At 33.1% G+C, this 27,599-nt stretch overlaps 1 protein-coding gene and 1 non-coding gene across 8 annotated transcripts; one reads left to right on the top strand and one right to left on the bottom strand.

The window, feature by feature from the left end:
* Positions 1 to 1,781: 1,781 nt before the first annotated feature.
* On the top strand, positions 1,782 to 17,712 carry LOC125870817 (uncharacterized). Of its 7 annotated transcripts, XM_049551352.1 has the most exons (11): positions 1,789 to 1,988; positions 3,956 to 4,055; positions 4,819 to 5,039; positions 5,297 to 7,195; positions 7,278 to 7,369; positions 13,929 to 14,068; positions 14,759 to 15,496; positions 15,569 to 15,975; positions 16,682 to 16,780; positions 16,872 to 17,009; positions 17,399 to 17,712. In XM_049551352.1, exons 6-11 carry the CDS (start codon positions 13,975 to 13,977, stop codon positions 17,549 to 17,551), a joined length of 1,629 nt encoding a protein of 542 aa, XP_049407309.1. In that variant the 5' UTR covers positions 1,789 to 1,988; positions 3,956 to 4,055; positions 4,819 to 5,039; positions 5,297 to 7,195; positions 7,278 to 7,369; positions 13,929 to 13,974; the 3' UTR covers positions 17,552 to 17,712. The 7 variants fall into 7 exon arrangements, with proteins under 7 accessions (XP_049407312.1, XP_049407309.1, XP_049407305.1 ...); XM_049551348.1 differs by lacking the exon at positions 7,278 to 7,369; XM_049551353.1 differs by lacking the exon at positions 7,278 to 7,369 and having other exon boundaries at positions 1,795 to 1,988; positions 7,064 to 7,195.
* A 5,513-nt stretch (positions 17,713 to 23,225) lies between these two features.
* TRNAP-AGG (transfer RNA proline (anticodon AGG)) lies at positions 23,226 to 23,297 on the bottom strand. The gene has a single exon. It is a non-coding gene; the product is annotated as a tRNA-Pro (tRNA).
* Between the last annotated feature and the right edge of the window lie 4,302 nt (positions 23,298 to 27,599).

Here is a 27,599-nt window from a genome sequence, read left to right as displayed (position 1 = left end):
CCTTCATTATACCTTGTAACATATGTAATTTCTAAGGCCATTATTTTTACTATTTAGTATCACATTATCTTCTTATTTATTCCTAGGAAGACTTCTTCTACTATATAAATAGTGGTGGTCTTCATTTATTTTAGACATAAGAAAAGTATAGAGTGCATAAAGTTTGTCAAAAATAGAATTCTTATTAGTTGATGGAGGTGTTCTTTTTTGTGGAGTTTTAGACTCAACTCTTGTCCAGAGTTGTTGAGTTATACTTTGTGAAGGATGTTGTATTCTGGAGGGGACAAGTCAAGAGGACTACTGCTGGATCGGTGAAAAACATTTGCTACAGTGGGCTTGAATCTCCTTAAAGAGAGCGAGATATCCGCGCCTCAGCCTGAAGAGATTTATTTCTTCATTTTTATTTTCAATTATAATCTTGTAATTCTGTTATTTTGTAATTTTTCACTAACAACACCAAATCAAGTTATGTCAACCCATAAGTCGGGATTTCTTTCATTATTTTACTTTATTTTCTCTGAAGATTCTTCACTTTTTTATTTTTAATAACCTTTTTTACAAAAAAAATCTAAACTGTTATTTTTTAAGTACACATAGGATAAACTCCATTTTAATATAATTGTTTGCAAATGAAGATATAAATCACACTAAGCAAGATTGGTGAATGATTTTGATCGAGAAAGTATGTAATAAATTTTAAATTGATTCTCTCAATTCGGACACCCAAGCAAATAACTCATAGCATCTTTGATAATTTGATTTTCTAAGTACTTTAAATAACAAAAGTTAAGCATTGTTACTAATTGTGCCAAAATTATTCAAACAACAAAATATCACGAGTCTTACGTATATTTTTTTTTTACTTGAGCATAGTAATTTTATATTATCTTTTTAACATATTAATTAACCATAATAAATAGAGTTACGTGTAAACTAGGATTGACAAGCATGAATATTACTACTGTTTGGGAGAAAAAATTTATGAAAATAGCAATCGCCCATAAATTAAATAAATTTTTCTTCGATTAGTACATTATTTCTTATGAGACAAAAAAAGAAGAAGATAAGTCATAAAATTTGACTTCTGTGCACATAGCGTGCACATAAGAATGATAATATTTGTATGTAATCCTATCTCACTTGGTATATATATTTATTTTTGCTATTTTCATTTTTCGAATGTATGAATTGTTGATCGGTCAACATTTTGCTCCATATAATATAGTTAGTTTAACAATCATTTTATAAAACTTACCTTTAAAAGTTTGTGACATATTTTTATCATACGTGAACTTTCATTTCATCCATCCTATTTCAATACAATGTGTGACGTTCTCATCAATCTCACAAGTTCTTGAATTACTCATCAATATGCATAAAATTATCTCTCTCGATAATAACCTAAATAACCGAATATAAACAAACAAACAACATATATCTTAATTAACAAATAATAAAGCTTGAATTAATAGTGCATTCAAATATCTCTATATCATTCAACCTCCATAACAATATTTATTAAAAATAATTTTTTTATGTTATATTATATTTTTTGATTTTTCACTTACATCAACATTTGACTATTCCGAATACTCTCCATTAAGGGAGAAGCGTTTCAGAGCAAGACTCGTTCTCTCCATTTGGGGGAAACATTTCTTAATCAGAACTCGAACTCGAACTCGAGATCGAATAATGCAAGATGCTACTATTCAATAAAAAAAGAAAAAAAGAAAAAGAGAGGCCACTACTCCTATAAAATAATCCAAACCGCTATGTAAATTCATTTGCCTTGAGTGCACAAAATTACTCTCTTTTTTTTTCTCTCTCTTTACGTGTTTGTCTTTTCTTTATCTAATAATAAAAATAATAATTATCTCCCTATATTAATTCTAAAAAATAATTTATTCATAGATTAAATTTATTCGTCTCAATCAACCGATCATCCACAAGCAAAAGCTACCGGTTTCTTCACCGGCAAAACTTTTCCGGTAATTCACCGATCATCGGTTTAGTCTATGTTATTGTTTCTATCAAGTTCATGTCCTTTGTTTGTTTGTTTATTTAATGTTTTTTTTTTCGGTTTTGTTCGGTTGATCGATTGTAAAAATTATTGGGTTTGAGTTGATTTTCGTACCCGATCGTTGTTGTTTTATCAAATTTATGTTCTTCTGCGGTTGTTTTGTTCCTTTTTTGTGATTTTTTGTTGGGTTTTAGGCTTTAATTTGTTGCGATTTTCTAACCAAAAGAAACCATTTATTCCGAGCTGATCTTCTCACCCGATCGTTTAGTTTTTGTTGTATGCTGCTTTTACAGATTTTGCATGAATAATTGTTTTATGTTTTTTTTTTCTACTTATTATCTAAGATTTTTTGTTTGTTTGAACTTTCAGTTTTTTAATTTTGATGGTAAGTTATCAAGTGTATGTTTTTTTTGTTTTAAATTATAAATAAATACCGGGGACTTGATATAATTTCAAAGAAAGTAGAATCTATGGACTATTTACTCATGGATTAAGAAACGACATCATTTTTGAGGATTGGAATGGAAGGGGACAATGAATATTGATGATTCATGTGACCGACGCTGTCTCCCAGTTTGGAAGTGAACCATAGTTGTAGTTATTCATCGCACACTACCCTCCCCAGATCCCACAAGTGGGATCATACTGGGTATGTTGTTGTTGTTAAGAAAATTGAATATTTGATGCACCAATTTGGTAAGCAGCTACATTAACTAGAGATCGTAAATGTGGAAATCTTGCTGTCCAGGAAGCTATATGCTGCATATAGGAGTTTCTGAAAGCATTAATTATTTATCAAAAAGGGAAGGAGGGAGAGAGGGAGGATAAAAGAGAGAAATTGGTTGGTTAATTACACTCCTGTGAAGTATTCATGGCTTAGTTTTGTTTGGTATGATTGGAAGAGCAGTAAAAGTGATATAGTTTTCTCTTTTATGGAAAGTTTGAAGTAGTACTTCCCTTCTTCACTTTCTAACTTGCTAAATCACTGAAAAATCCTTATTCCTCTGTTTTTACCTCCATTCCACAAACCTCTCTGTTTCACCCAAGTAAATACAACGAGTAATTTGACTTGAACCTTTTTTTTTTTTTTGATGATTTAAGCTAATGGTAAAATCCATCTACATATATATATATATATATGTGTGTGTGTGTGTGTGTGTGTGTATGCGTGCGTGCACACTTCCTTTTCTTATTATTGTTAATTGTTTTAGTTCTATTTCCCTCGCTAGGGTGGAATCTCAAATTTGGTCTAAGAGGAACATTGACATTTAGCCACTCATAGTGGCAGTCAGTTTTATCTATTAATACCTCTGAGTTCTTTATACCGTGTGGGACTATGTGGTGTATGTTGTTGTTCTTGTTTGAGTTCTTTATATCGAGTAAGGTTAGGATAATTTTTTCACCATGTTTGAGTGTGTGTGGCTTTTAAATGACCAGCGTGAAATTCCTTTTCTCAAAAATAGGTGGCCAGTGTATTATAACTTTAGGGAGTTAAATTCACCTATGGGGTCTAGGGACCAAAGAAAGATGAGATGTGATGGATCCATGGATATAGAGGTCTCAGTGTGAATTTTTTCGAATAAACTAGGATTTGAGTCTCATAGTGATGCAACTTATTTGGATAAGAAATTACACCTTGTCCATGAATTTTAAGTCAAATAGAAATGGAGCTGAGAGTCAGTTTTATGCCATTCTACCATGAGCTATGCCGTTGATTGCACATTCCATTGTCCTGAAATTGATTTCATGGATGCATTTTGAGTTCCTTTAGATATGCATGTTGATAGTTGGTATTGTGTTTTGCAAGGACACGAGACAATCATAACTTGTGATTGCGGGGCCTTAGTTGCGTATAGTATTTTGTTTATGCCATTGATGTGTACTATTGATTCATAATTTGTCCAACACAAGTGAAACATGTTTTATTTGCAACAGTATACCACACAGCCGCAGAGTTAAAGACCTTGCAAGGACCTGAAGACATAATACTTTTCCTTTGTGGCTGACCAGATTTGAGTGAGACTCTCTTGTTCATGTAAGCATATCCTTTTTTTTTGCGTAAATTTTCAAATTGTTAGCTTTGAGATCTATCGTTCAAAAAATTTAGGTGGAGCATCTGCCTGCACCGTGTTGCTTTTAGATGTCGGGAGTTCTCTTTGGCCAATACCTCTCCTGGATCACAGGAGGATATGATGCCACATATTATGATATGTCAATGTTATTCTTCAAAAAATTCCCTCTTACATATTTGAACACTTCCATTTATAAAGTAAGGAAATAACATTTGATCAGTCCCTTTATTCTACTCAGTGATACATTTTAGCACTGGGCAGTCTGTATTTGCTTTAATATACTTTTTATTTTTTTGGGCTCCATGTAAAGTTACTTCCCTTGGACTATTTCGAGAACTTGAAAAACATTTAACTTTATTTCATTAACTTCTTTATTTGAATAAAGCTTATATTGTTTGCTCTCTTTTATAAATGATCTTTTTTCTTGTTTATGACCCTTTTCAGCATTTGTTGTCTAATTTTTTGATGATACTTGGGATTGTATGCACTGGGATATGAACTTGAAGAAATATGAGGAACTAACTTAAATGACTCTATGCAAACATTTATCCAAAGCCATGTGACAGTGGCTTTATATTAGCAAATATCTATCTCCCATCTTTCTGCTAAGTGCCCACCTTGTAATCTCTATTTTTTGCTTAGGCACTGAGTTCCTAGGATTATGTGCTAGCATTTTCCTATATTTCCTTTCAGAGTATCTAGGTTTAGATGGTTTTTCGTATGCAGGCTAGGGAGGCTGGTGGCTTATTATTGTCAGATGAAGGATATTGCCCTAGATTCATAAGAATGGGTTTCCTGGGCTAAATAGTTCATACTAGGGCTTTGTTGGAGTTGATTTGAGCTTAATATTGGGCATGATGATCAAATGTCATTCCATTGGCATATCTTGTTTTGACACGACATAAGTTGATGTGAGGGCTTGGGATGAGGACATATTGCAAGTACAGGTGAGGGGTTTTGGTACCTACCTTTCTCAGTCCAGCCATATCTCTATCTATAGTACTTATTTTAAGGAGCAGTTTCCTCATCTTACATTGTTCTTTTTGTTTCCAGCTTTTGCTCTAGCATCTTCTTGTTCTTCCTTTCTTTTTTCAATCTCAGTCCGGATTTCTTATTACCGTCTCAGATAATTAGGATAGGTCATACTTATATTTCTGATTCTTCTCATCTTTCTCACTGAAAAATAATCTGGGAGATCCTGCAGGGTATTTCTTTGGTGGATAGCTAACTAGCTTTGCTATTGTATAGAACCTCAATCATACATGATGTTGCAAGCAACTTCTTGGTCAATCTGGCAGGTTATGAAGAGATCTCATTCTTATGGTGTTCTTATCAAGATTGATTAGACTGAACTGCTGTTATTGCAGTCTCTTACCCTTCAACCTTTGAGTGTGAAGAGCTCATAGGAAATAGGTTCTGCTATTGTTGCAGAATTAATGACCTTCCGAAAGATGCTTCTTTGATGGGGTGAGAAGTTGTTGAAAACCTGAAGTCATTTAGACGCTGCCACTTATTGGGGGGTGAGGGGTTGTTGAAAAACTGAAGTTCATTTTACAGGCTGCCACTAACTGTCGGGTGAGCATTTCTGGAAAACCTGAAGTTCATTCTACAGGCTGCAGCTAACTTTCTGAGTAGTTGTGGAACTCCTTTGCACTTTGACAACTGCTGGTAGTATGAGGCCACTTTCTCTTGGAAAGACTGTCTTGCTTATGCCATTTTTTATTGATGATACGAGATGAGGTTCTGCTGACCATGCTGCTTCCAAAGCACATTTTTGACTGGGATTTGATTACTTTCTCTGGAATGGTGGATCTGTTGGTAGTGACATGGGGGCAGATGTGTACCATCTCTTGTCTGTGGATACTTTGAATTGTTTGCTGGTGAATAGAACTGAATGGTGCACAGTTTGAGTGTGTTGCAACTTTATTACAATATCCCTTCTAAGGTTAAGAGAGAGACGCTGAGCAGATACTGTAGTGCTCACTAGATGCAACATTCTCTCTCTCTTTTCTCAATGACAGCTGATTTTATCCTGATTCAATTGTATGCTGGTAATTCCTTTAATTGAGCCTATTGAGCTAGTGTTCCTGTGCCCCTTTGGAGTCTTAGGTTGTAATCTTACTCTATTGATGGCTTAGTTCGAAATAGAGTGAGAGCAATCCTGATCAATATATTCTCTGAATGGCATCACAATGCAGAGCTGGGGTCCAATGGAAGGTACATTTTCGTAGTTGTACCACTACGATGTAGCACATTGATGCTAGTATATTGCTAAGTCTGCTGCAACTCCTTAGAACACTTAAACATAATGTTGCTTGGTCTATGCAATATTGGAGGACAACTATCATAGTTGGTTGCGATGAATGAGAAAACATGTGTATTACCAGTTAGCCTATGTATTTATGGTTGAGCTCCCATTGATGTAAGAAAATTCTCTAACTAGTAACACATCTATAGCTTTGAGGATTTCTATCTAGTTCTTTGGGGCTCATTGGTACCCGTCACTATTCATCCTTTTGTACTACCCACAATCTTCATGAGGATGTGCCTCTTATATTTCACGTTGCAAGTAGATGCAATGATGGAAGCTTTTACAGCCATTTCACAGTTTTTGCTTCTATCCCTATTTTGTACTCTCAATATTTCGTACTAAACTTAGTTTGTCAAGCATGAAGCATATCTGGTACTGTTGACAAATTTATTTCTATACTTTCTCCCTCTGACAAGATTATTCTTAACTTGTCTCGTACCATCATAATCCATTTAGTTTCTATCTCTCTATAAGCCAACTTGTTTTGGTGCATTTCATACAAAAGATTGCAGTTGCTTCTTTCTAAACTCTCATATGCTCTTTACACCGGTACATCTCATAAAAACAACATTAATAAGTGTTTCCAGAGATACTCTCGTACTCCTCCCCCACCCCTCGCTCTTCGTCCTGCATTTGCCTGAGTTCTGAACCTTGAAACAGTCATTATCAGAAAGATTGATGGACACAAAAATTGTAGTGGCTTCTTCTTAATGGAACATATTTCAGTGAGACTGCCATGGGATGAGGGAAACCAAATTGGCCATGTCTATTTGGTGGTATGGCTCGTCAAAGGTACTTGTGGTGATATGTTTCTCTTTTTAGCTTTATTAATGAGCTATCTTTAATATTTCGTGTCATCTTGTTGAAACAGCAGGAGTAGTCAAGTGGTTTAGCTTGTGTTCTTGTTTCCTATTCAATTTTGAGTAGTTCAATAGGAAAGGTCCTAGATATCCATCCCCAGTATAAGTACAACTTATTCTTCCCATTTTCTAATCCTTACTAAGTTAACATTTAGAAAGAAATTATCATGACTGCATCAATTTTGGTTAAATTATATGCAATAGATGTATCATTTCTATCATTAGCTTGCTTAGTGACAATTTGCTCTTTAGGCTCATATATTCAGACAACTTGTCAGCTGTCCATGTGTTGGCTTTGTTTTTTGATTGCTCTGGGTTAATCTTGAGCATGAAAGCAGGCAGCATAAAGTTTTAATGAGCTTAGAAATGATTCACATCTCTTTACCACTAAGGTCTTCTGACTTTAATATTGTTTTTGAAATGGATAATACTGTATAATTCAATGATATTGTTGTCTTTATAACAATACTTCCGTCATTGACCATAATGTACCTTTTTCATGTGAAAGATGCCACTTTTTGGGTGGTTCCAATTTCCATATTGTCTTCCAAATGGTCTTACTTCTCCCCTCAAGCAGGAAGTATGGTAAGACTTCTTGGAGAATAATTTGGGAATGTCACCATCCAGACCATCTTATCACCCTAATCATGAAAAGCTTGTATAGTTGCCAGGAAATCTTTCCACATTGTCAATTTTTAGTATTGTATACTTGTCTAAATGTATGTCTGGTGCCATCTGCCCAACCTTCGCATTAAGAATCTCCACAACTATGGCTTTCTTTGCAGTTTGTGTTTGAAAAGAGATCAGAAATTCAGCTGGTTAGAATAATACCACCTCACCAAATATCGAGTCAACATCGTGTACAGTTTCCGTTCCTAAAAGAGATTCCTTTAAACTTCAGGAAGTCCTCTCTTTTTCATGATCTTTTCCATTAGCTTGTTTTATAAGGGTGGTTCGCCTCTTTGATAACCATCCAAGATGTATGCGTTTATACATTTCATTGATCAATTCCCTCCATATAACACTTTCGTCTATTTCTATCTCCCATAACCATCCCAAAAGGGCTCAGTTAAACATAGTTATTTCCAGATACTAAGGCTTCCATTCCTACCGAGGCTCATCTGTTCGTATAGGGCTCTGTCTCTATCCAGCTCTCCCAACTCACCTGATGAAAATTGCCTATCTCATTAGATTTTCAGTTTTTTAAGGCACCAATTCTAGAATATGAAGATGTAGATAAGAGCTTTTTCTGTCAAATACTTCTCCCTCCTTTTGACATTGTTCTTCTTTTTCTATCCTTTCAATACTTTCTTGAGCTGTAGTAGCCAAAGCTCTCCCTCCTTGAGTTTGCCTCCTAGGGGAAGATCCAGGCTGTTTGTAAGGAACTCATGTGCAATCACCCCTTGATTGTAGTTAGAACAATGGTTCTTATGCACCTCCCAATGGTTTGAACTCCGATTTCGTTGTACTTGTTCTGAGCCACTACACTGCCACCAACTATGTCAAGGTCTTGAACGGTGACAGATTTGTCTCAATTGAGGATCTTAGAAAATTAGTATCATCTGCTTATATTAGATCTGATTTTTCAGTCTATGGTCTACTGATAGCTTTTGTCATAAAACCATTCAGACATGCTCCATTTATTGGTTTTCCTGCAGCTTATTGATCATCTCAATGGCAAAGCAGAAAAGTAATGGGGATAAATGATCTCTGTGTGAACATCCTTTGCTATTCCTGACAAAGTTCAAATGAAATTCCATTAACCATTATAGACTCTCTCACAGATGTATAAACGTAAGAGATTCCTCGTCATCAGACCCATTCAAAGTTGCTAAGTTAAGATTACCGTTTAAGTAGAATCTATGCTTTAATTTAAAGAAAGATATAATGTAACTGGAACATAACAAAGAAAAGGTTCGGCAGCTAATGTTTGTTGCATAAGTGCTACTGTGAAGATTCAGTTTGTAAATATTGTTTTTGTGAAAAATAACTTATTTCAAGAGTACGCCGAAAAGGAGGCGGCGGATGACATCTACAACTTGAATATTTGTGTTAGACATGGAAAATGGTTAACTAATAAAACCTAATTCAAGTTGAACTGTAATAATTGTCTTATAGGTTTTTAACTTTTTCCATCAAGGGACCAAGAATGTTAAGACAAGAAACAAAAAATTCTATGTTGATGCTAATCTAGACCACAATAGCCCAGTTGGAGACGTAGAGCTTCCTTTATTTTCTATACCTTTCAAAAATCAAAGAAAATCTCTCTTTCTTTTAATCACTGACCCAGGCATTATAGTCCTTCTACACTTAAGAGCCTAACTATATGTACGGGCGACAGAGGATGATACAGATGTAGCTAGTATGACAACAACAAGAGGAATGGATGTATTGGAGAAGTAAATATCTACTTTCTCTTGGAAGCCTTTCTCCATGAAGTACACACTGAAAGGGAGCCTTCCCTGCTATGTATATGAATTGGGGCTTTACATTATTATTGGATAGATAGCAATTTGTTTCTACAGGCGGTTTTATCTTTTTTGGGCCATTTATATATTAAGGAGTAAACCTTTCGCCTAGACAGTTCTGCTTTTCATTTACTTCTATAGCTTTGTTGGACCTCTGCGGTAAAAGAAAAATTCTATATTGTACCTCTTATTATTTGTCGAGGTTCCTCGGTGAGGTTTTAGCTTTTGAATTGTGAAGATAAGTAAACGAAAAAAAAATACTAATTGAGTAAGTAGTGAGAACATATATGATGATAGAGAATATTTAAACTAAATAATGTTTAAAATTCTTAGTATTCTTAATTATGACACAATCATGAAGAACTATTCATACTATTAACCTAAATTTATTAACGAATGACATAATTCTCTCGACTTTCAGCTCAAGGTGGTGAAATAACTTGAGTCTTGCCAACTCCAAAAGAAAATACTAAAACAAAATCACAGAAATAGTAATCAATCACCCGGACAGTGTTGGCGGAGTAGTACTTGAACAAGTAAACAATCACTGGAAAGAATGGGCATTGGGATTTTTCCTCGGGAGTATGCTGGTAATTATATTGTGAAAGGAATTGTTTATAACACGCACAAAAAGAAATCTACACTCGATTAGCTGCTAGAGTCCCTACAGGCCTAGGATGGGATGTAGTTTTTTTTACTTTGCCAGATTGTACAGAGCTCCCAACACATTCTTAGTGCTGTTTTAAATACAATCCTTACCATTTTCCAAAAAAATAAAATCTATTCGATTAGTGCAAATAGCTGCAGTGACGTCAACTTTTAAGACACCATTAGTGTAGCTTGAATTGGCACCGGAAGAGTAATAAAGGAAGTTGTGGGAACAATGTCCAAATGAGCGATACCCAAATTTCAATATCATGAATAAAAAGTTAGGTGTCAATATTTGGATGGTTAGCTACACATGAAGCATGTTTAACATAAGATAAGCTCCAGTGGAGAGGATTTACTCTGTGAAGCAGATGTTTTCTATGTGAACACTCCCCTGAATTAGTCATCTATGTCTTCATTGCGGCCCAACTTGTCAGATATGGGCTTGTTTCTAGACATATCTGGTGTTTTTTGGGTTTTGCACAGAAACTGAAGCAGTTGTTGAACTGCTGGCAGAGACAGAAAACAGACAGTATAGACACAACTGAGGGAGATGATCCATTTATGTATTATATGGGATCGTCTGCCTTGCAAGGAGAGAGAAATGCTGTAGGGGGAGAAAGATCACATTTTCATGTTAAATCTAGATATATACAAAACATAATTATGTGACATTGGTGAACTTTCAAAATAGCATTTAAACAGTTAGGGATGTTTTAGATACCCTGAACTTTTAGCCGTGGTTAAGTTCTCCTTCTGTATTTTCTATGGTACTCGCTTGGTACTGGTTAGTAATAAAGCACTTTACTTAATAAATAAAGAAACTATAAATAAAAAGCCGAGGAGAAAAAGTTCTAGAGAACATTTTACTTGAAAGTTGCTAGAAGAATGACTAGAATAGTGGGCTTAGATTTGTCGCGCCAATACAGTCATCACCATGGCAAATAAAAATGGGCTAAGAGTTGATCTTTGGTGCCACTTCATGGGAAGTGCTTTTGAGTCTCTTACATGTTCTTAATTGCACTAGTGTATGCCACAAGTACACCTTTAGACTTCAAGCACCTCCATTAGAACTTTGTCGTATGCTTGGTTGATGAACACCATGTGTAAGCCCTTCTTCTTCTCCTTATATTGTTCCTACAGTCTCCTAACTAGATGAATGACTTTTGTAGTTGAATTTCCCGGCATGAATCTGAACTGGTTCTCGAAAATAGAAATGCCCTTCCTCACCTTTATCTCCATCACCCTATCTTAAATTTGTGGCTTTGGAGTTTGATACCTCTATAGTTGTTGCAATTTTGGAAGTCACCATTGTTCTTGTACAACAGATCATTGTACTCCACCTCTATTTTTTCGGACACTATTGCTGTCTTAAAAAACGACATTAAACAATTCAGTCTGCCACTTCATACATTCCTTGCCTGTGCTCTTTTAAAATTCCATCCGGATCTTGTCTGGCTAATTGCTCTTCCCCTGTGCATCCTTTGAATCACACCCTTAACCTTCTCAACTTTTATTCACCTACATGCCCAAAATTGTAACACTTCTCGTAATTCTCCAAGTCTCTAAGCACAATGTCTCGATCTCGACTTTTTGTTCAAGAATTTATGGAAATATAATTGTCACCTTCGTCTAATCCCTCCGGCCGTCCTCTATCAGGCATTGTCTAGCCTATACAATTTTATCCCCGCCTCTATTCTTTAGTTCTACATTCAAATGTTTAGAAGTTGTCATTTTTGTCGTTGTAATTGCTAAATTACCTCCTTCGCTATCTTATATCTTTCCCTATGTGTCCGCTTTTCATCTTTATTCTTACTCTCCACCAACTTCACTTCACCACCTTTTTTGCTACCACTTTCCCTTGGTCGTCCCCATTCCACAACCAATCCCCTCTATGGCCACTTAAGCTACCTCTCGAGACCGCCATCACCTCTCTAACTTCTTCCATGTTGCAATTAGTTGTCTTATCCCACGTATTGTTCGCATCCCCACTAACCCCCACCCCTATGGACAACAACTTCTCCGCTATCTCTTGAGCACTGGCCATAGTCAAACTACCCACCTTGATCCTTGACAGGTCTCACACAACCCTCTTCTTCGTCCTCTTCATCTCCAAATTCATCACCTAGAGCTTATGTTGGATAGTAAGATTCTCACTTGGGATAACCTTGCAGTGCTTACAAAGACTTTTATCATTCTTCCTAATGAGGAAGTAATCGGGACTCCTCCTTCATTCCTATCCCCAAAACCAAAGCCTCCATGCACATCGTCATAACCCCTTGGGCCTTGGGGTTGACCCAATGTGTCCATTGAAATCTCCTCCTACGAAAAGTTTCTCAGTGAGTGGTTTACCTCTCACCGCCTTGTGCCAATAACAAGTTATTTCATGCCACTAACCTGGATGTATTCAACATATGACAAAGTATTTCTCTTAACTTTTAACATAAACTAACAACAACACACCCACCCAGTATATTCCTACAAGTGGGGAGGGTGGGGCGTATGCAGACCTTATTCCTACCTAAGTGGGGTAGAAAAACCTTTTAACATAAAACTATCGGAAGCAAAAAATGGTTTTAAGCATATAGCAAGAATCATCTGCGTCAGATTGGCCATATCAAGTAGTTTGTCTTGTGCCCATTAAACATGTGACTAATCGTGCATAATGATACACAATTGTAAGTTCCACATCTCTGTGAGATCTAATTATGGCTTTCAGTGCAAGAATTCTGCTACATCTAGATGTCTGATCTTGATATTAATTTATACCTTTAACCAAACAAAGTATAAATTTAATCCGAAACCTAATCCTGGGATGTCCCCACTTATCCCATCAACGTTGATGTTATTTTATCTCACCTCCCAAGTGAGATGAATTAGTCAAAGGATTATTTTACCAGGACTATAGTCCCAGGATAGCTTAGTCCGCGGACCATATGAGCTCACATTTGACTAATCCTGCATGCTGATATGTAAGTTTCACATCTCTGTGAGATTTAATTGTGGCTTTCAGTAAAATAATTCTACCACATCTAGATGTCTTTTCTTTGATTACTTTATGTGAAGGAGCTTCACAATTTTAGATCAAGCTTTTCTGTTTGGTTGTGAAATCCTAAGCTTATTCCCTGACTTTCCTAAAAATTACTTCTGATAGCATTTTTTCTCTGCTGACTTGTATTTGTTATCAGTAAGTGGGCGTTTTGGCCAAACAGGTCCTAAGTTCCTGTAAGAAGATAGGTTTGAGTAGGGGTTTATAGAAATAAAAGTCTTAAGTTTGTTTGATAAGAAATTGTATAGAATTCATGTCCGGGTTCTAAAGATAAGGGGAGAGCGACAATACTTTTCCAATACGTTACTTTGTGCACTAAGAAGGAAAGAGGAGAGAGAGAGAGGGGGGGGGGGGGTGACGTTGATTCATGTGGATCTTTGATGTGTCATGTTGTGGTGTATAGCTGAATGGTCAAATTATGTGTCACCGAGTAACTGTTTATATTCCTTACAGTATTAAAGAAAAAAAATGACGAGGTGACTCCTGTTATTTAAATGCAGATTTCTTTTCGCGGAGAGATAAATTTATTGCTAACATTCACGTACAATGGGGCACAGAAATTCATTCAACATGTCTCAGATATTTGGGACGGAAGATGATCAGAGATGGAATGTTCCAGAGCAGGCACCTTTGCCTTTCGGTAACTACTGATATTTCTTTTAGGTGTACAGATTTCATTTTAACATAAAGCTTGACCAATCTTTCGTCTTATTAAGTTTTGCCTGGAATTGGTCTATTAGTAAATCCATCAGATGTCTTGGAGCTGCAACTTCATAACATACCATTAGCCCTCTCCATCTAAGCATATCATGATGGTTCCTTTTCATTCTTTCCCTTCCTTTGGTTATTGATGTGTAATGCCCATAAACTCGTTAAATTATGGAGATGATCCTATCATCACATTAGTTCTAAAAGTATAAAATCACTCAATACTCCATCTTTTTTATAAGACAGAATCCATGTGTTGAGATGATGTGCCCTTTTGGTGCCTTCATGATTGATCGTCTCCTGTAGGCAAATGGAATTAAAGCTGGTCCATGTAAAATCTACCTACGTATAGAACCAGTGGATGGCCTTTGAACTAGACTGTTGGACTGAAAGAGCAGAGTTTGTCTTTTGATTAAAGGAACTGACCTTGGCTAAACATGGAAATTACCAATCTGACAGGACACTCTTGTGGAAGTGCTGAGGGGTAGTGAACAAAATAATGCCTTCTGGCTGTATAAATTGGAAGTATACCTTTGTTGACCATTTATATGGTCTGAAATAGGGAGGACATAAATAAACAGTAAAGCGCCTTCTCATGTTAATGTCTCCTTTTTAATTGCAGCAAGGGCCGGTGTTCCGGAAGGCAGTAATATTGTTTATCCAGTGGACAGTATGTCAATTGACGCGGCACACCATTCTTCTCAGGGGCATGCCTCTAGGCCAAGTGGATATTCTTCCTCGAATCCAAATATGGAAATTCCACACTGTCAGCCTCAGGTTCAAGGTCCTTTTCATGATCCTTTTCTGCATTCAGGTACTGGAGGCTTTCATATGATCCATGAGAATTATCCACATCAAGCATCTTCATCAGCCCATGGCGGCCAGACATATCATGGGGTGGATGGTGGCCTTGTTGACCTCACAATGGGTAGTGGGAGAGGGCCGTACAAACGAAAGAGTCCTGGTATACCTGCAGGTGGCGAAAGTGGTAGTACAAGCAGATACTTCGATGCTGGCAGTTCATCTGATCTCCCTTCTGAATCTTGGCAAGAAAAACAAAATCCAGACCCCCATTACACAACTTGGGGTTTACATCCTAGTTACAGAGGTAATAGTCTGTCTATTGGAGGTGAGGGTTCTCAGAGGAATGTAAGAAGCAGAGCTGCATTTGATCTGCAAAATAATGTAGGAAGGGCACATATAACAAGTACTCCTTCACATCACTCTAACAGCAGTAGAACGTCCACTGATTATTGTAGTTCAGTGAATTATCTAGCTCCAAGTTCGAATTCTTCAGCAAGGGAATGGAACCATGCTGTCATGCCCCCTGCAGCTGCTCATGGGAGGAACTTTGCTCCTGGTTAGTTTCTTAAATTGTTTTGTTATCCTTTGCTGTGTTTTGATTTTAATAAGAATATTTTGTAAACTGCAGATGCAAGCTTCTTTTGTTATGATATGAACCACTATGATATGGTTACCGGCAATATCTCTACCTCTCTGGAGATGGGGAATTACCACAATGATTTCACCTCCAACAGAAGTTCCCTTCCTCAACATTTACCTGGCAGCTTGCCATCTTCAAGGGGAGTCCGAAGTAGCTACAGTCAAAGATCTTCCCCTACTTTCAGGACTTCTTCAAGCTATATGCGTCATGGGCATGTTGGGACTTCAGATGATGGATCACAGTTGTTTGCTGAAGGTTACGCCTCAAGACATTCACGACCATTGTCTACTCTAGGACTGCGTAGTAGTGACCGAAATGGGAGAACTAGGGTATCTAGTGATAGGTACAGATCATTGGCTGGTGAGGCAGGTTTCCGTGAGCAACTTGCATCTGAGGTGTGTATGCTCATCTTATTCAAGAAATTGGCATGTCGTCCTTTTGTGAGGAGATTAGCTTCTGTCTAGGCTCCCTATATCAAATACACAAGTCTTTTGCATCATGGGTGTGACTAGTTTTCTTGCATTGTGCCACATGAATGTCCCAGTCTTTTGTTTTTCTTTTCCTCTTATGAAAATATGACCTTTCTGCTTCATGCCACAGGAATGTCCCAGTCTTATTTTGGTTTACATGTGTGTGTATATATTGGTGTAAATCATTTTCAGTGTAAATCATAGATGCTACCCAGGTGTATTTTGTGCATTTGTTTAATCAGCTAATGTAGGGAAAATGCGCTTCACTTTGAAAGATTAACTGGGAATATGCATGCACACATATTTATGATATGTAGGTTTGTGTCATTAATTTAAGCTGTTTGTGTTAAACTGTTTTGACTTGAGATCCTTCTTATATCCAATCAGTCTTGATGAAATTCATTCGGGGATCCTTACTTTTTTTCATGAATTTTTATTACTCATAATTTAGTGGATTTATTTTGCTTTCTTGTATGGACACTTGTGTATTCCAATCTGGCATAATGGAGAATACAAATAGCGGTAGATAGTAACTTGGCTTCAATATGATATTTTCGTTAATCATTTCTACCATCTCTGAACATATCTCCTTCAAGACGTGTTGAATGTGAAACTTTGGGGGTTCTTTCAGGGTGTTATTATTCCAGACCGCTCTACTTATTATGGATCCAGAAGCATGTTTGATCAGCATAGGGACATGAGACTTGACATTGACGACATGGGCTATGAGGTAAGTTCTGAAACTCTACTTGCACCTTTGTCTTGCTTTCTGTTTTCAACTTGCAGCCGTCTTCTCAGCTTTGATACTTTGACGTGAACAGGAACTTCTTGCTCTGGGAGAAAGAATTGGCCATGTCAATACTGGCTTGTCGGAGGAACTGATTTCAAAGTGCATGACCGAGTCAATTTATTGTTCCTCAGACCAAAATCATGAGGAAGGAAATTGTGTTATCTGTTTGGTGAGTATTGTTATCTTGTCAGAAATGTACATAATGCAGGTCAAATATTAGATATAATGACTTCAAGAACTTTAGATCCTTCCTTTGAGTTTATGCGATGAGTTTAAGTTCTCTATGCACCAATAGCATAAAAAATATTTACACAATCATTGTGATTTATTAGGTAGTTAGAAGTAAACTCTATGATAAACATTATCTGTAACCTGTTAAAAATGGTGATTAACATGTAACTTGAAAGGCGCCTTTCCATCATTATCACTCTCTGTGAGTTCACTCGTTGATACTAGACTCTACATTGAGCAGTTTTTACCAGTCTAGTAGTTTGTATGGTGTTTTTGCTTTTCTTACGATTCTAACAAGTGCATTTCGTATGCCACTGCATTTGACAGGAAGAGTATGTTAACATGGATGATGTCGGGACATTGAAATCGTGCATCCATGATTTTCATGTGGGGTGCATAAGAAGATGGCTGTCAATGAAGAACGTTTGTCCCATCTGCAAGAAAACCGCTTTGGATGACGACGACATGAAAGAAAAATGATTTATTTAGCTATGACTTATTGGGCATTGAACTTGTGTAAATATGTATTTAGAACATTTCTCAAATGGGGGAAAAACTAGTATCACCTCAAAAGTTTGTACAGAAAATGTTTTTCATGTCATCAGTCGTTTCTTTCAAATGTGTAAAGAATCTCCTTATTACCTCTTCTCTTATTTACTTTTACTCTTTATCAAATCGAAACGCAAGCGCCTTCTGCAGGTCCCTTTTTTCCTTTCGCCTTAACGGGGACTTAAAAGAGTGTACCTCCTTTATTCCTCCGCCTTGACGCGGACAAGATTATACATATGTAATTTTGGGTGTTCACAAGTAGATTTGTATAAAGTTGAACAAGTAGATACATGCGTCCTAATATATGTAGGACGACATGCAGGGTGTCACGTAGGATACGAATTACCACGTAGGACGTCAAGTAGAACATGTGTGTCTACTTGTTCAATTTTATACAAGGTTAAGAGGGTGTTTGGATTGATTTTAATGTTGGTTAAACCTACTTTTAAGTCAGTTTTTGACTTCTAAAAGTGTTTGACAAATATAAAAATAACTTTTTTAAAAAAAGACTTAAAATAAGTTAGAAAGTGTATGTCAATGTTAAAAATAACTTAAAATAAGTTTAAAATGACTTAAAATGAGTCAAAAATCAAAAGTAAGAGACTGTTTGGATTGACTTAAAAGTTGGTCAAACCTATTTTTAAGGCAATTTTTGACTTCTGAAAATGATTGATAAATATAAAAAATAACTTAAAATAAGTCAATGATGACTTAAAATGAGTTAGAAAGTGTTTGACAAAGTCAAAAATGACTTAAAATAAGTTTAAAAATAACTTAAAATAAGTCAACTCAAAAGTAGGTCTCCCCCAACTTTTTATTTTTTGACTTAAAAGTTATTTCAGTTTGACTTTTTATTTTTGACTTAAAAACTATTTTTTAAAGCCAATTCGTTCCCTATACTTTTTATATTTGACTTAAAATCTACTTTTTAAGTCAATCCAAACACTCAAAGTTGAAAAACATAAATGTCAAATGAGATCAAGTTAAATGACACGTTTATATTTTTTTGGTTTCACATTGAATCATATTGTAAATTTACCCTTAATTGATTTATGTCCTTAAATATCTTTTTTGAGAGTTGTGGCACACCCCAATAATTCATTTATGAGAAAGTATTAAATGACTGCACAAAGTAGTAATAGTCAAATATAGAGTAATTATTTTTATTATTGTCTAATAAGTAAGTATTTTGTATAAAACTTGGTCAAACATGCATTTGATTCTGATTTATTTCAATTTGCCTTTTTTTCCCCCTAAGGAGACAAATTATACTAGTACAAACTAACAAAAACAACACCCAAAATGGTCAAACACATTTAATGTTTTTCAATCTAAATCCTTCATAAATCAGATTTTATTCCCCTACAAGTGTATATATAAAAGTAAAACTTGATTCAAGTAAATTATAATAAAAAAAGCTTGTGTTATACTTATATCTAAAGAGATGACTAGAGTTTGCTTTACAACATTGTTCTTGGTTTATGCCATTTTAATTGCAATTGTTGGTGTGTAATTCATCTCTCTTCCTAACTATTTGTGTCTCATTAATTTCTATTCTTCTTCTTTTTTAGTGACAAATTTCTAGTTTTTTTTTTTGTGTGTGTGGGGGGAGAAACGTTTCTTAGCTATTAGACCAAACCACTATGCAAGTTAATTACTTTTACTTTTATTCTTTAAGTTTTAACCATTGGGAGGATGTTCTGGGGTTTATTCATCATCAACAAGAGATTTCAGGTTCAAATTTTATAAATAAAGGATTTTACGATATAAAAAGTGGTTTATTGAATCATTTGTCAGAAAATTATATCGTGTTTCAAATATCCTAAATATTTTTTTTGATTTCTTTACTAATTTTGAACCTACTCGACTTAGATCTGGATTTGTTATGCCAGCTAATTTTGAATATCAAATGATCAAATGATCAAAAGTCAAAAATTATTTTTTCCCACTTTACCCCATGTATGAACTTACTTGACTTAGATCTAAATTTGTTGTGCCAATTGATTTTGGATATCAAATGATTAAATTGTAAAATTATTTTTTTCCTCACTTTACCTAATCAATGAACCTACTCAACTTAGATTTGAATTAGTAGTGTCTACTTGATTTTGAATATCAGATGATTAAATTGATTTTTTTTTCTTTTTCTTTTGACAAGTAAGAAACTTTTTTTTTTAATGATTTTGTAGGTTTGTTTTGCTTTGGAATTGCAGCAGATTCACCAGTTTGCAAGACGGCTGCAGATTGTTATGATCATTGTTATCCATTTACTTATGCTGCTGAGTGCAAAGATGGGCATTGTTCCTGTAATTAGGGATTATGTTGCTCGTATTCTTTAAAAACGTCTCATAAATATGTGTTGAATTTTTCAAAATTAGTATATTTTTGGAAATTCAATATGAATATAGTAATACTTTTGGAGAGTCCGAGCAACATGGATTAGGAATATGAATTTGTCTTTCAAACAACTAATGTATGAAAATTCCAAAGCACTTATATGTGCCAAGAAAATTAAATTATATTAAACTTTAGTGGTTATTATACATGTATCGATCCTTTGAAAATATATTTATGATCTTGAATTAATCTTGGATAAGTATCTTACAAATTTAATTTCTTTTATGGGAACTATACATATATCATATATGAGTATATACATATATAATACTTGTGTAATTTAGATTATTAATTGAGATAAAACACATAAAAACTCATATCGTAATTTCAATTACAAATATGACTTCATTTAGCATAATCAAATATTCTTTTCAATTTTCAGAATTTTAATTGCACCCACATCATTAATGATGATTTACACGAAAAATAAGCATATTGTACCACATAGACGTGTTAAATCGGCGAGTTTTTAAATTAGAGATATTAAAATAGATTGTAATAGAAATTGGGTTGGGTCTTGACCCGCCTAAGTCTATTTTGGGCTCAAATGAGCTAAAAATAGGTTGGGTCATGACCCGCCCAATGTGACCCTCTTAATCTCAATATTTTAACATATTGTTATTTAACTTTTATAACCACAGTTTGAATTTCAACTCAAGAATTTTTTTTTAAAAAAGTTACAAATTGATAGATAAATTCTAAAAGATATAAAATAAAAAGTATTTCATACATTCGATGTAGGAACATACATTACAAGTTTACAATAATGCAAATAAAAAGTCTTAAAATGGGTTGAAATTGAAGATTAAATTGGGCTCAATTGAGAATTCTCTTAAAATGGGTGAAAGCTTAAATGAGTTGAGATTGAACCAAATTCAAATTAAGAAAAATTACATTGAATTGGTCTAATAGCTACATTTTCATCCTTAATAAGAGGTCATACGTAGTAATAATAGCATAACACATTGAATTTGATATGAGAAATTTTTATATTATTTTTTAAAAAACATTAGATTTTGTATCGAGAGAGTAGTATCCTCGAAAATATAGAATCTACTATAGGGGCATCTGTGACGAAGCCACATAGATTTAATGGTAGGCAATTGCACACCTTTGTCAAATTTTTGAGTACCCTTAAAAAAATTCTTAAATTTGCCTCTATCATAGCGATTTACTCTATCATGAGCTTATATGATATTAATCTGGATTAGTGATTTATCCTATCAAGAGCTTACATAATATCAATCTGGATTAACGATTTACCCTGTCATGAGTTTACATGATATCAATATGGATTAATTTGTAATGCCAATATATTTCAAATATCAAATGATAAAATTTAAAAAATATTAAAATTCTTCTCTTTTTTTTTTTGTTTTTTTCTTTTGACAAGAACTTTTTATGATTTTGCATGATTATTTTTCTTGGAAATTGCAGCACAAGAGTTTTGCAACAATGATGAACATTGTTTTGTTCATTGTGGTCTAATTCCTTTTGCCAAGCGCAAGGATTTGTTGAGTCCGAAGCTAAAAGGGTAAAAAAAAATTGTCAAAAATTTCAAAAGGGCAAAATTACTCCTGACGAAGCGATTTCCCTCAGACACAATGACTAGCAACGATTTTGTCCAAAAACTTTTTTTCTTTTTTTTTAAGTCAATTTTTTTTTCCTTACATCGTTAAAAAGTTTATTTAAAATCGCTGCTTGTCCAAATATTTTGTTTTTTTTTATAAAATCGCTGCCTCAGCAGCGTTATCCTAAAAAAAATAATCTTAACTCGCTGCTTCAGCAGAGTTTTTGCAAAAAAAATAAAAATAAAAAATCTCCAACTTGAATTCGCTGCGATGGCAGCAATTTTCCACCTTCGTTTTTGCAAAAAAAAATGAAAATAAAAAATCTCCAACTTGAATTCGCTGCAATGGCAGCAATTTTCCAACTTTTTTTAAAAAAAATTATCTTTGCTTTGGCAGCAATTTTCCTTAATGTTTAAAGAAAAAAAATGGATAAGGCAGCGTTTACAAAAAAATAATAATTAGAAAAACGCTGCTGAGGCAGCGGTTTTAGGAAAAAAATTAATTTTTTTTTTGACAAAATCTCAGCAGCAATTTGAATGAAGGCTTTAACGGCATGCCCGACATACGTTAAAAGATATTGCTCCCTAGGGAGCGATTTTATCGTTTTGGTAAAAAAAAAGTTGATATACCGTTTATATTTTTTTGAGGAAAAAAATTGTCCTTTTAGCTCCGAACTCTGAATTTGTCTTTAAAACCACTAAATATTTGAAAATTTTAAAGCACTAACTATATGTGTCAAGAAAATTAAATAAAAATTTCAGAGTAGTGATTATAATTATACATGTATCAATCCTTTAAAAATATATTCATGGTGTTTAATATATCTTGAATAATAACATATAAATTGAACTCTTTTCTTTCAAACTATACATATATGCGTATGCACACATATAATACTTGACTAATTGTGATTGTTATTTGACACAAAGCATACACAAAATTAATTCGTAATTTCAATCATGACTACATCTCTAAAAACAATTATACGTGTCAAGAAAATAAAATATATATATTTTTTAAAATGATGGTTATCATACGTGTATCGATCCTTTAAAGATATATTCATAATCAGCGTACATATAGAATATAAAAAAGAAATAGATACGTTAAAAGATATTGCTCCCTAGGGAGCGATTTTATCGTTTTGGTAAAAAAAAAGTTGATATACCGTTTATATTTTTTTGAGGAAAAAAATTGTCCTTTTGGCTCCGAACTCTGAATTTGTCTTTAAAACCACTAAATATTTGAAAATTTTAAAGCACTAACTATATGTGTCAAGAAAATTAAATAAAAATTTCAAAGTAGTGGTTATAATTATACATGTATCATTCCTTTAAAAATATATTCATGGTGTTTAATATAGCTTGAATAATAACGTATAAATTGAACTCTTTTCTTTCAAACTATACATATATGCGTATGCACACATATAATACTTGACTAATTGTGATTGTTATTTGACACAAAGCATACATAAAATTAATTCGTAATTTCAATCATGACTACACCTCTAAAAACAATTATACGTGTCAAGAAAATAAAATATATATTTTTTTAAAATGATGGTTATCATACATGTATCGATCCTTTAAAGATATATTCATAATCAGCGTACATATAGAATATAAAAAAGAAATGGGGCATTCCGAGAATTGAACTCGGGACCTCTCGCACCCTAAGCGAGAATCATACCACTAGACCAAATGCCCTTAAGTGTTATGAATATTTTACCATTTTGTATATAATTTATTGTTGAAGTTTTTTTTTTTTTTGTTTGAATAGAAAGTTAAATGTTCGAATAGTAAATCATATATTCAATAAAGTAAAATAAAAATAAAAAATAAAAATAAAAATATATATATATATAATAAGCTACAATGCAACTATCATTGTAACTATCTTGTTAGCTTTCAACCAAAAGCTAACAAGATTTTTAGTTACATATTTATTATTTAGTTAAATAATAAATATGTCTTTTTAGCTTTCAACCAAAAGCTAACAAGATTTTTAGTTACATATTTATTATTTAGTTAAATAATAAATATGTCATTGTATGAGCTATTTATTACTCATTCCTTTTGAATTTGTTAAATTTTGATCTGACACATAGTTTACGAAAGTAAATTAGATTTAGAGAAAAAACATTAAGTGATACTTGAAGTTGTCCCAGATTTCAAAAAGACACATTAACTTTGCGTGCGTCCTATTACCCCACAAAACATTCAAAATCACAATAAATACACATTTTTTACACAATATTTTCACTTTGGACAAAAATATCCTTCGAATGTGCAATTTCTTAAAAACAAAAAGTCGGACCCATTATTGATGTATTGAAGGATGCTTTGGTAATTTCCTATGATGAATTTATTTTGTTTGTTTCTTTAAAATTTATTTTACTATACGAAATAATTCTATAAAATATTATGAATCACGATAATTAATTACTTAAATACTTAAAAGATATAAAAATATATAAAAGATCTTATTGACTCTTCAAATTTTACCGGTGACACATAAATTGGGACAAATGAAATAATATATATTATTTGAATAGAAAGTACTATAAATTACAGTAATTAACAGCTAGAAATATTTCAAAGACAAAAAAAATTGATTGAATCTCAAAATTTTTTTAGTACTACATAAATTGAGAAAGAAGAAATGACATCTATTATTTGAAAATGGCGTAAAAGTATTACAAATCATACAATAAGAATTAAAAATTTAAAATTTTAAAAGACTTTAATGCTTTATACTTATTCTATTTCCACTTTGGACAAAAATATCCTCCCAATATGCATATTTTTTTAAACAAAACGTGGGACCCATTATTGATGTATTCAAGGATGTTTTGGTAATTTTCCTATGATGAATTCGTTTTGTTTGTTGTTTAATTTTTTTAAATAATTGTATAAAATATTATAAATCACAATAATTATTTACTTAAATATTCAAAAGATATAAAAATATGTAAAAGATCTGATTAACTCTTCAAATTTTATCGGTGACACATAAATTGGACAAATGAAAAAATATATATTATTTGAAAATTACTTAGAAAGTACAATAATTTACAGTAATTAACAATAGAATATTTTAAAGACAAAAAAAATTGATTGAATCTCCAAATTTTATTAGTACCATATAAATTGAGAAAGAAGAAATAACCTTTATTATTTCAAAATTGCGTAAAAGATATTACAAATCATACAACAATAATTACCAATTTAGAATGTTAAAAAACATAATTTATTTTTTTACCATAGTTAACAATAATTAAAAATTTAAACTATTTTAAATTAATATTAAAGTTTGATTAACTCTTTAGTTTTGTCTTTGTCACATAAATTGAAACAAAAAATAATACATATTGGGTCCGTGCTAGCACGGGCTCCGATGTCTAGTATATATATATATATATATATATGAATTCGAGTTGAGAAATATTATATAACTTAAATAAAACTATATTGAAGAAAATTACGAGTTGCAATCAACAGTCTTTGGGTTAGGGGTGTGCATTCGGTTTGGTTTTACACTATTCGGTTTGGATTTTTTGGTTTTTGGTTTGGATTTTTTGGTTTTTGGTTTTGTAAAAGTGTAACCCAATCCGATTCAAAATAAATTTGGTTTGGTTTGATTTTCCTCTATTCGGTTCGGCTTTTTTCAATTTGGTTATTCGGTTATGTCAATAATTAATAACATAACCAAGGTAATAATATTTAATCCCTTAAATATACTTTCTAATATAAATCATAAGTAAAACTTAAAACACAATACTTATAAGTATACCTATTATAGATGTAACTCAAACATAATCATCATGAAAGACAATAATAAAAAAGGGACAAAAATGGTTAACTCCAACTTAATTCTAAACTTAAACATTATATATATATATAATTCGGTTTTTTGATTTTTATTTTTTAAAATTCGAAACCAAACCAAAAAACCAAACAAAGTAATTTATTAATCCAAAACCAATCCGTAAAACTAAAAAATCAATCCAAATAAAAATTTGGTTTTATTTGATTTGATTATTCGGTTTAATCCGAATAGTGCACACCCCTACTTTGGGTTAGTGACCCACCCAAATATTATTTGGGCTTAAACGAATGGATCAGAATAAGCTAAATAATGAGTCATAATTTAATGGAAAAATTACATAATTAGATGTATCCATTATTATATATATCATTATTATTTATACTTTCAAAATACTGTGTATCTTATTATTAATTAAGAGTCATATATTAAAGAAGATACATATAGTCTCTAAATATATGTATTTTTACTACCAGATACACTAAAATAGGAAGAGAGGCGATCGAGATGGAGAGGGAGACGAGCGAGTTAGTCATGTAACCAAGATACATGCGAATCCCTCTAGATACACGCTATATACATGTATCTGATTTGATTCACATGTATTTAAGATGCTAGATACATAGAAGAAAGGCGAGCGAGATAGGAGGGAGGCGAGGAAAACAAGCGGGATTTGTTATGCATTTCAGATCCATGTGAATTCACTTGGGGAATACAGGAACATGTGCCCTCACCCCACCAAAAAAATCTATCAGTGTCCTCAATACTATCACAATGTAAGTACCGGAGGAGAATAAGTGAAAGGTCCTCTAGAACAAATTAATTAGATCTAATTTTGACCACATGTATTTATTGGACGCATCAAAATTTGGTAAAATTTGTAATATTGTAAATTAGAGTGTATCTAAATAATTATCTCTTACACTAGTGGAATTTATATAAATTTCCTTAATTGAATTTGCCCAATTTGACCCTATCGACTTCTCCCCTTTTAATATCCTAGAACTAATCAAACCGTTTAGATATCATTTGGTAGAGTGTACACGAATAGTATTAAAATAAGGTGTATTAATTATATATGTTAGAAATTATTTCTTATCCACTATTTAATTTGATATATTAAAATTAGATATATCTTTGCCATACTTATCCTATATTAATTGCCTTTGTATATTATTAATAGAAGAGTACTATTGTCAAAATTAGGAATATGGATAGTAGTGTTCTTTAAAGTTAAGAAGATAACAGCTCATAATTTGACATGATGCGTCAAGCTAAAGCTTTATCCTCTTAAAAACAATATATATATATATATATATATATATATATATATATCAAAGTAAATAGAACAAAAATAAAGAATCAAACAAAATCTTCATACATTCACATTTTAGTCAATAATATCTCTTATTTCCTTCATCTCTTGGTCACATCTTTCTAAATTAATGCTACATTGACCATTAATAGATAGGACTACACTTCACCATAATTAAGGGTTTTGGTTTGGAGTAACGAACATGAGATGCATAAATGACTTAATGAGAATTGAGTAGGTGCGAGAAGTTGACTATGGTGAACTAGAGAGAAATGATTAGACATGATATTATACAACTGCAACTCACTGAGGACACGATAATTGACATTATATAGGAGAATATGAAAACAAAGAATTATATAGAAAGTTAGTAGATAAGAATATGATCATGTTTTCTTCTTCTTCTTCTTATTATCAATAATTATTGGTACTCTTTTATTGTCGCATTTCAATTTTACTATTATTTATATTATTTTTTCATTATGATTATCTCCTTTTTTTACTGATTTTGTTATGCTTTACTTAAAATAAGGGTCTATCGGAAACAACCTTTCCATCTTCTAAAATTCTATTTATGGGAGCACACTAAATATGCCATTGTCGTGATTGGTTTGGAGTACTCACAAAAAATAGAGAAGATCATGATATGTAATACTTTCTTTTTTAACAACCTTATAACATAATCATATTCGAAATATCAAAGCTATAATACAAATATCGAATAAAAAATGGTACTTGGACAAGAGGGTGGAGTGTCGGTGATTAGAGTAACTCCTATTTAATTTAATTATTATTATATTAAGTATAAAGTTCAGTTTTCAATTGACATTTCCTTTTATTCTCTTTATTTTGGGGTCCTTTTTCATCT

This window comes from Solanum stenotomum, chromosome 7 (assembly GCF_019186545.1).
Source record: "Solanum stenotomum isolate F172 chromosome 7, ASM1918654v1, whole genome shotgun sequence".
Taxonomy (NCBI): Eukaryota; Viridiplantae; Streptophyta; class Magnoliopsida; order Solanales; family Solanaceae; genus Solanum; species Solanum stenotomum.
The sequence above is the reverse complement of the archived record's forward strand: the minus strand, read 5'-3'. Positions and strand labels throughout refer to the sequence as shown.

Coding starts and splice junctions, on each gene's coding strand:
- LOC125870817 (XM_049551355.1), top strand. CDS start 13,975: ATGGGGCACAGAAATTCATTCAACATGTCTCAGATATTTGGGACGGAA. Junction 15,976..16,681: donor GTGAGCAACTTGCATCTGAG/GTGTGTATGCTC, acceptor GGGTTCTTTCAG/GGTGTTATTATTCCAGACCG. Junction 16,781..16,871: donor TTGACGACATGGGCTATGAG/GTAAGTTCTGAA, acceptor TGACGTGAACAG/GAACTTCTTGCTCTGGGAGA.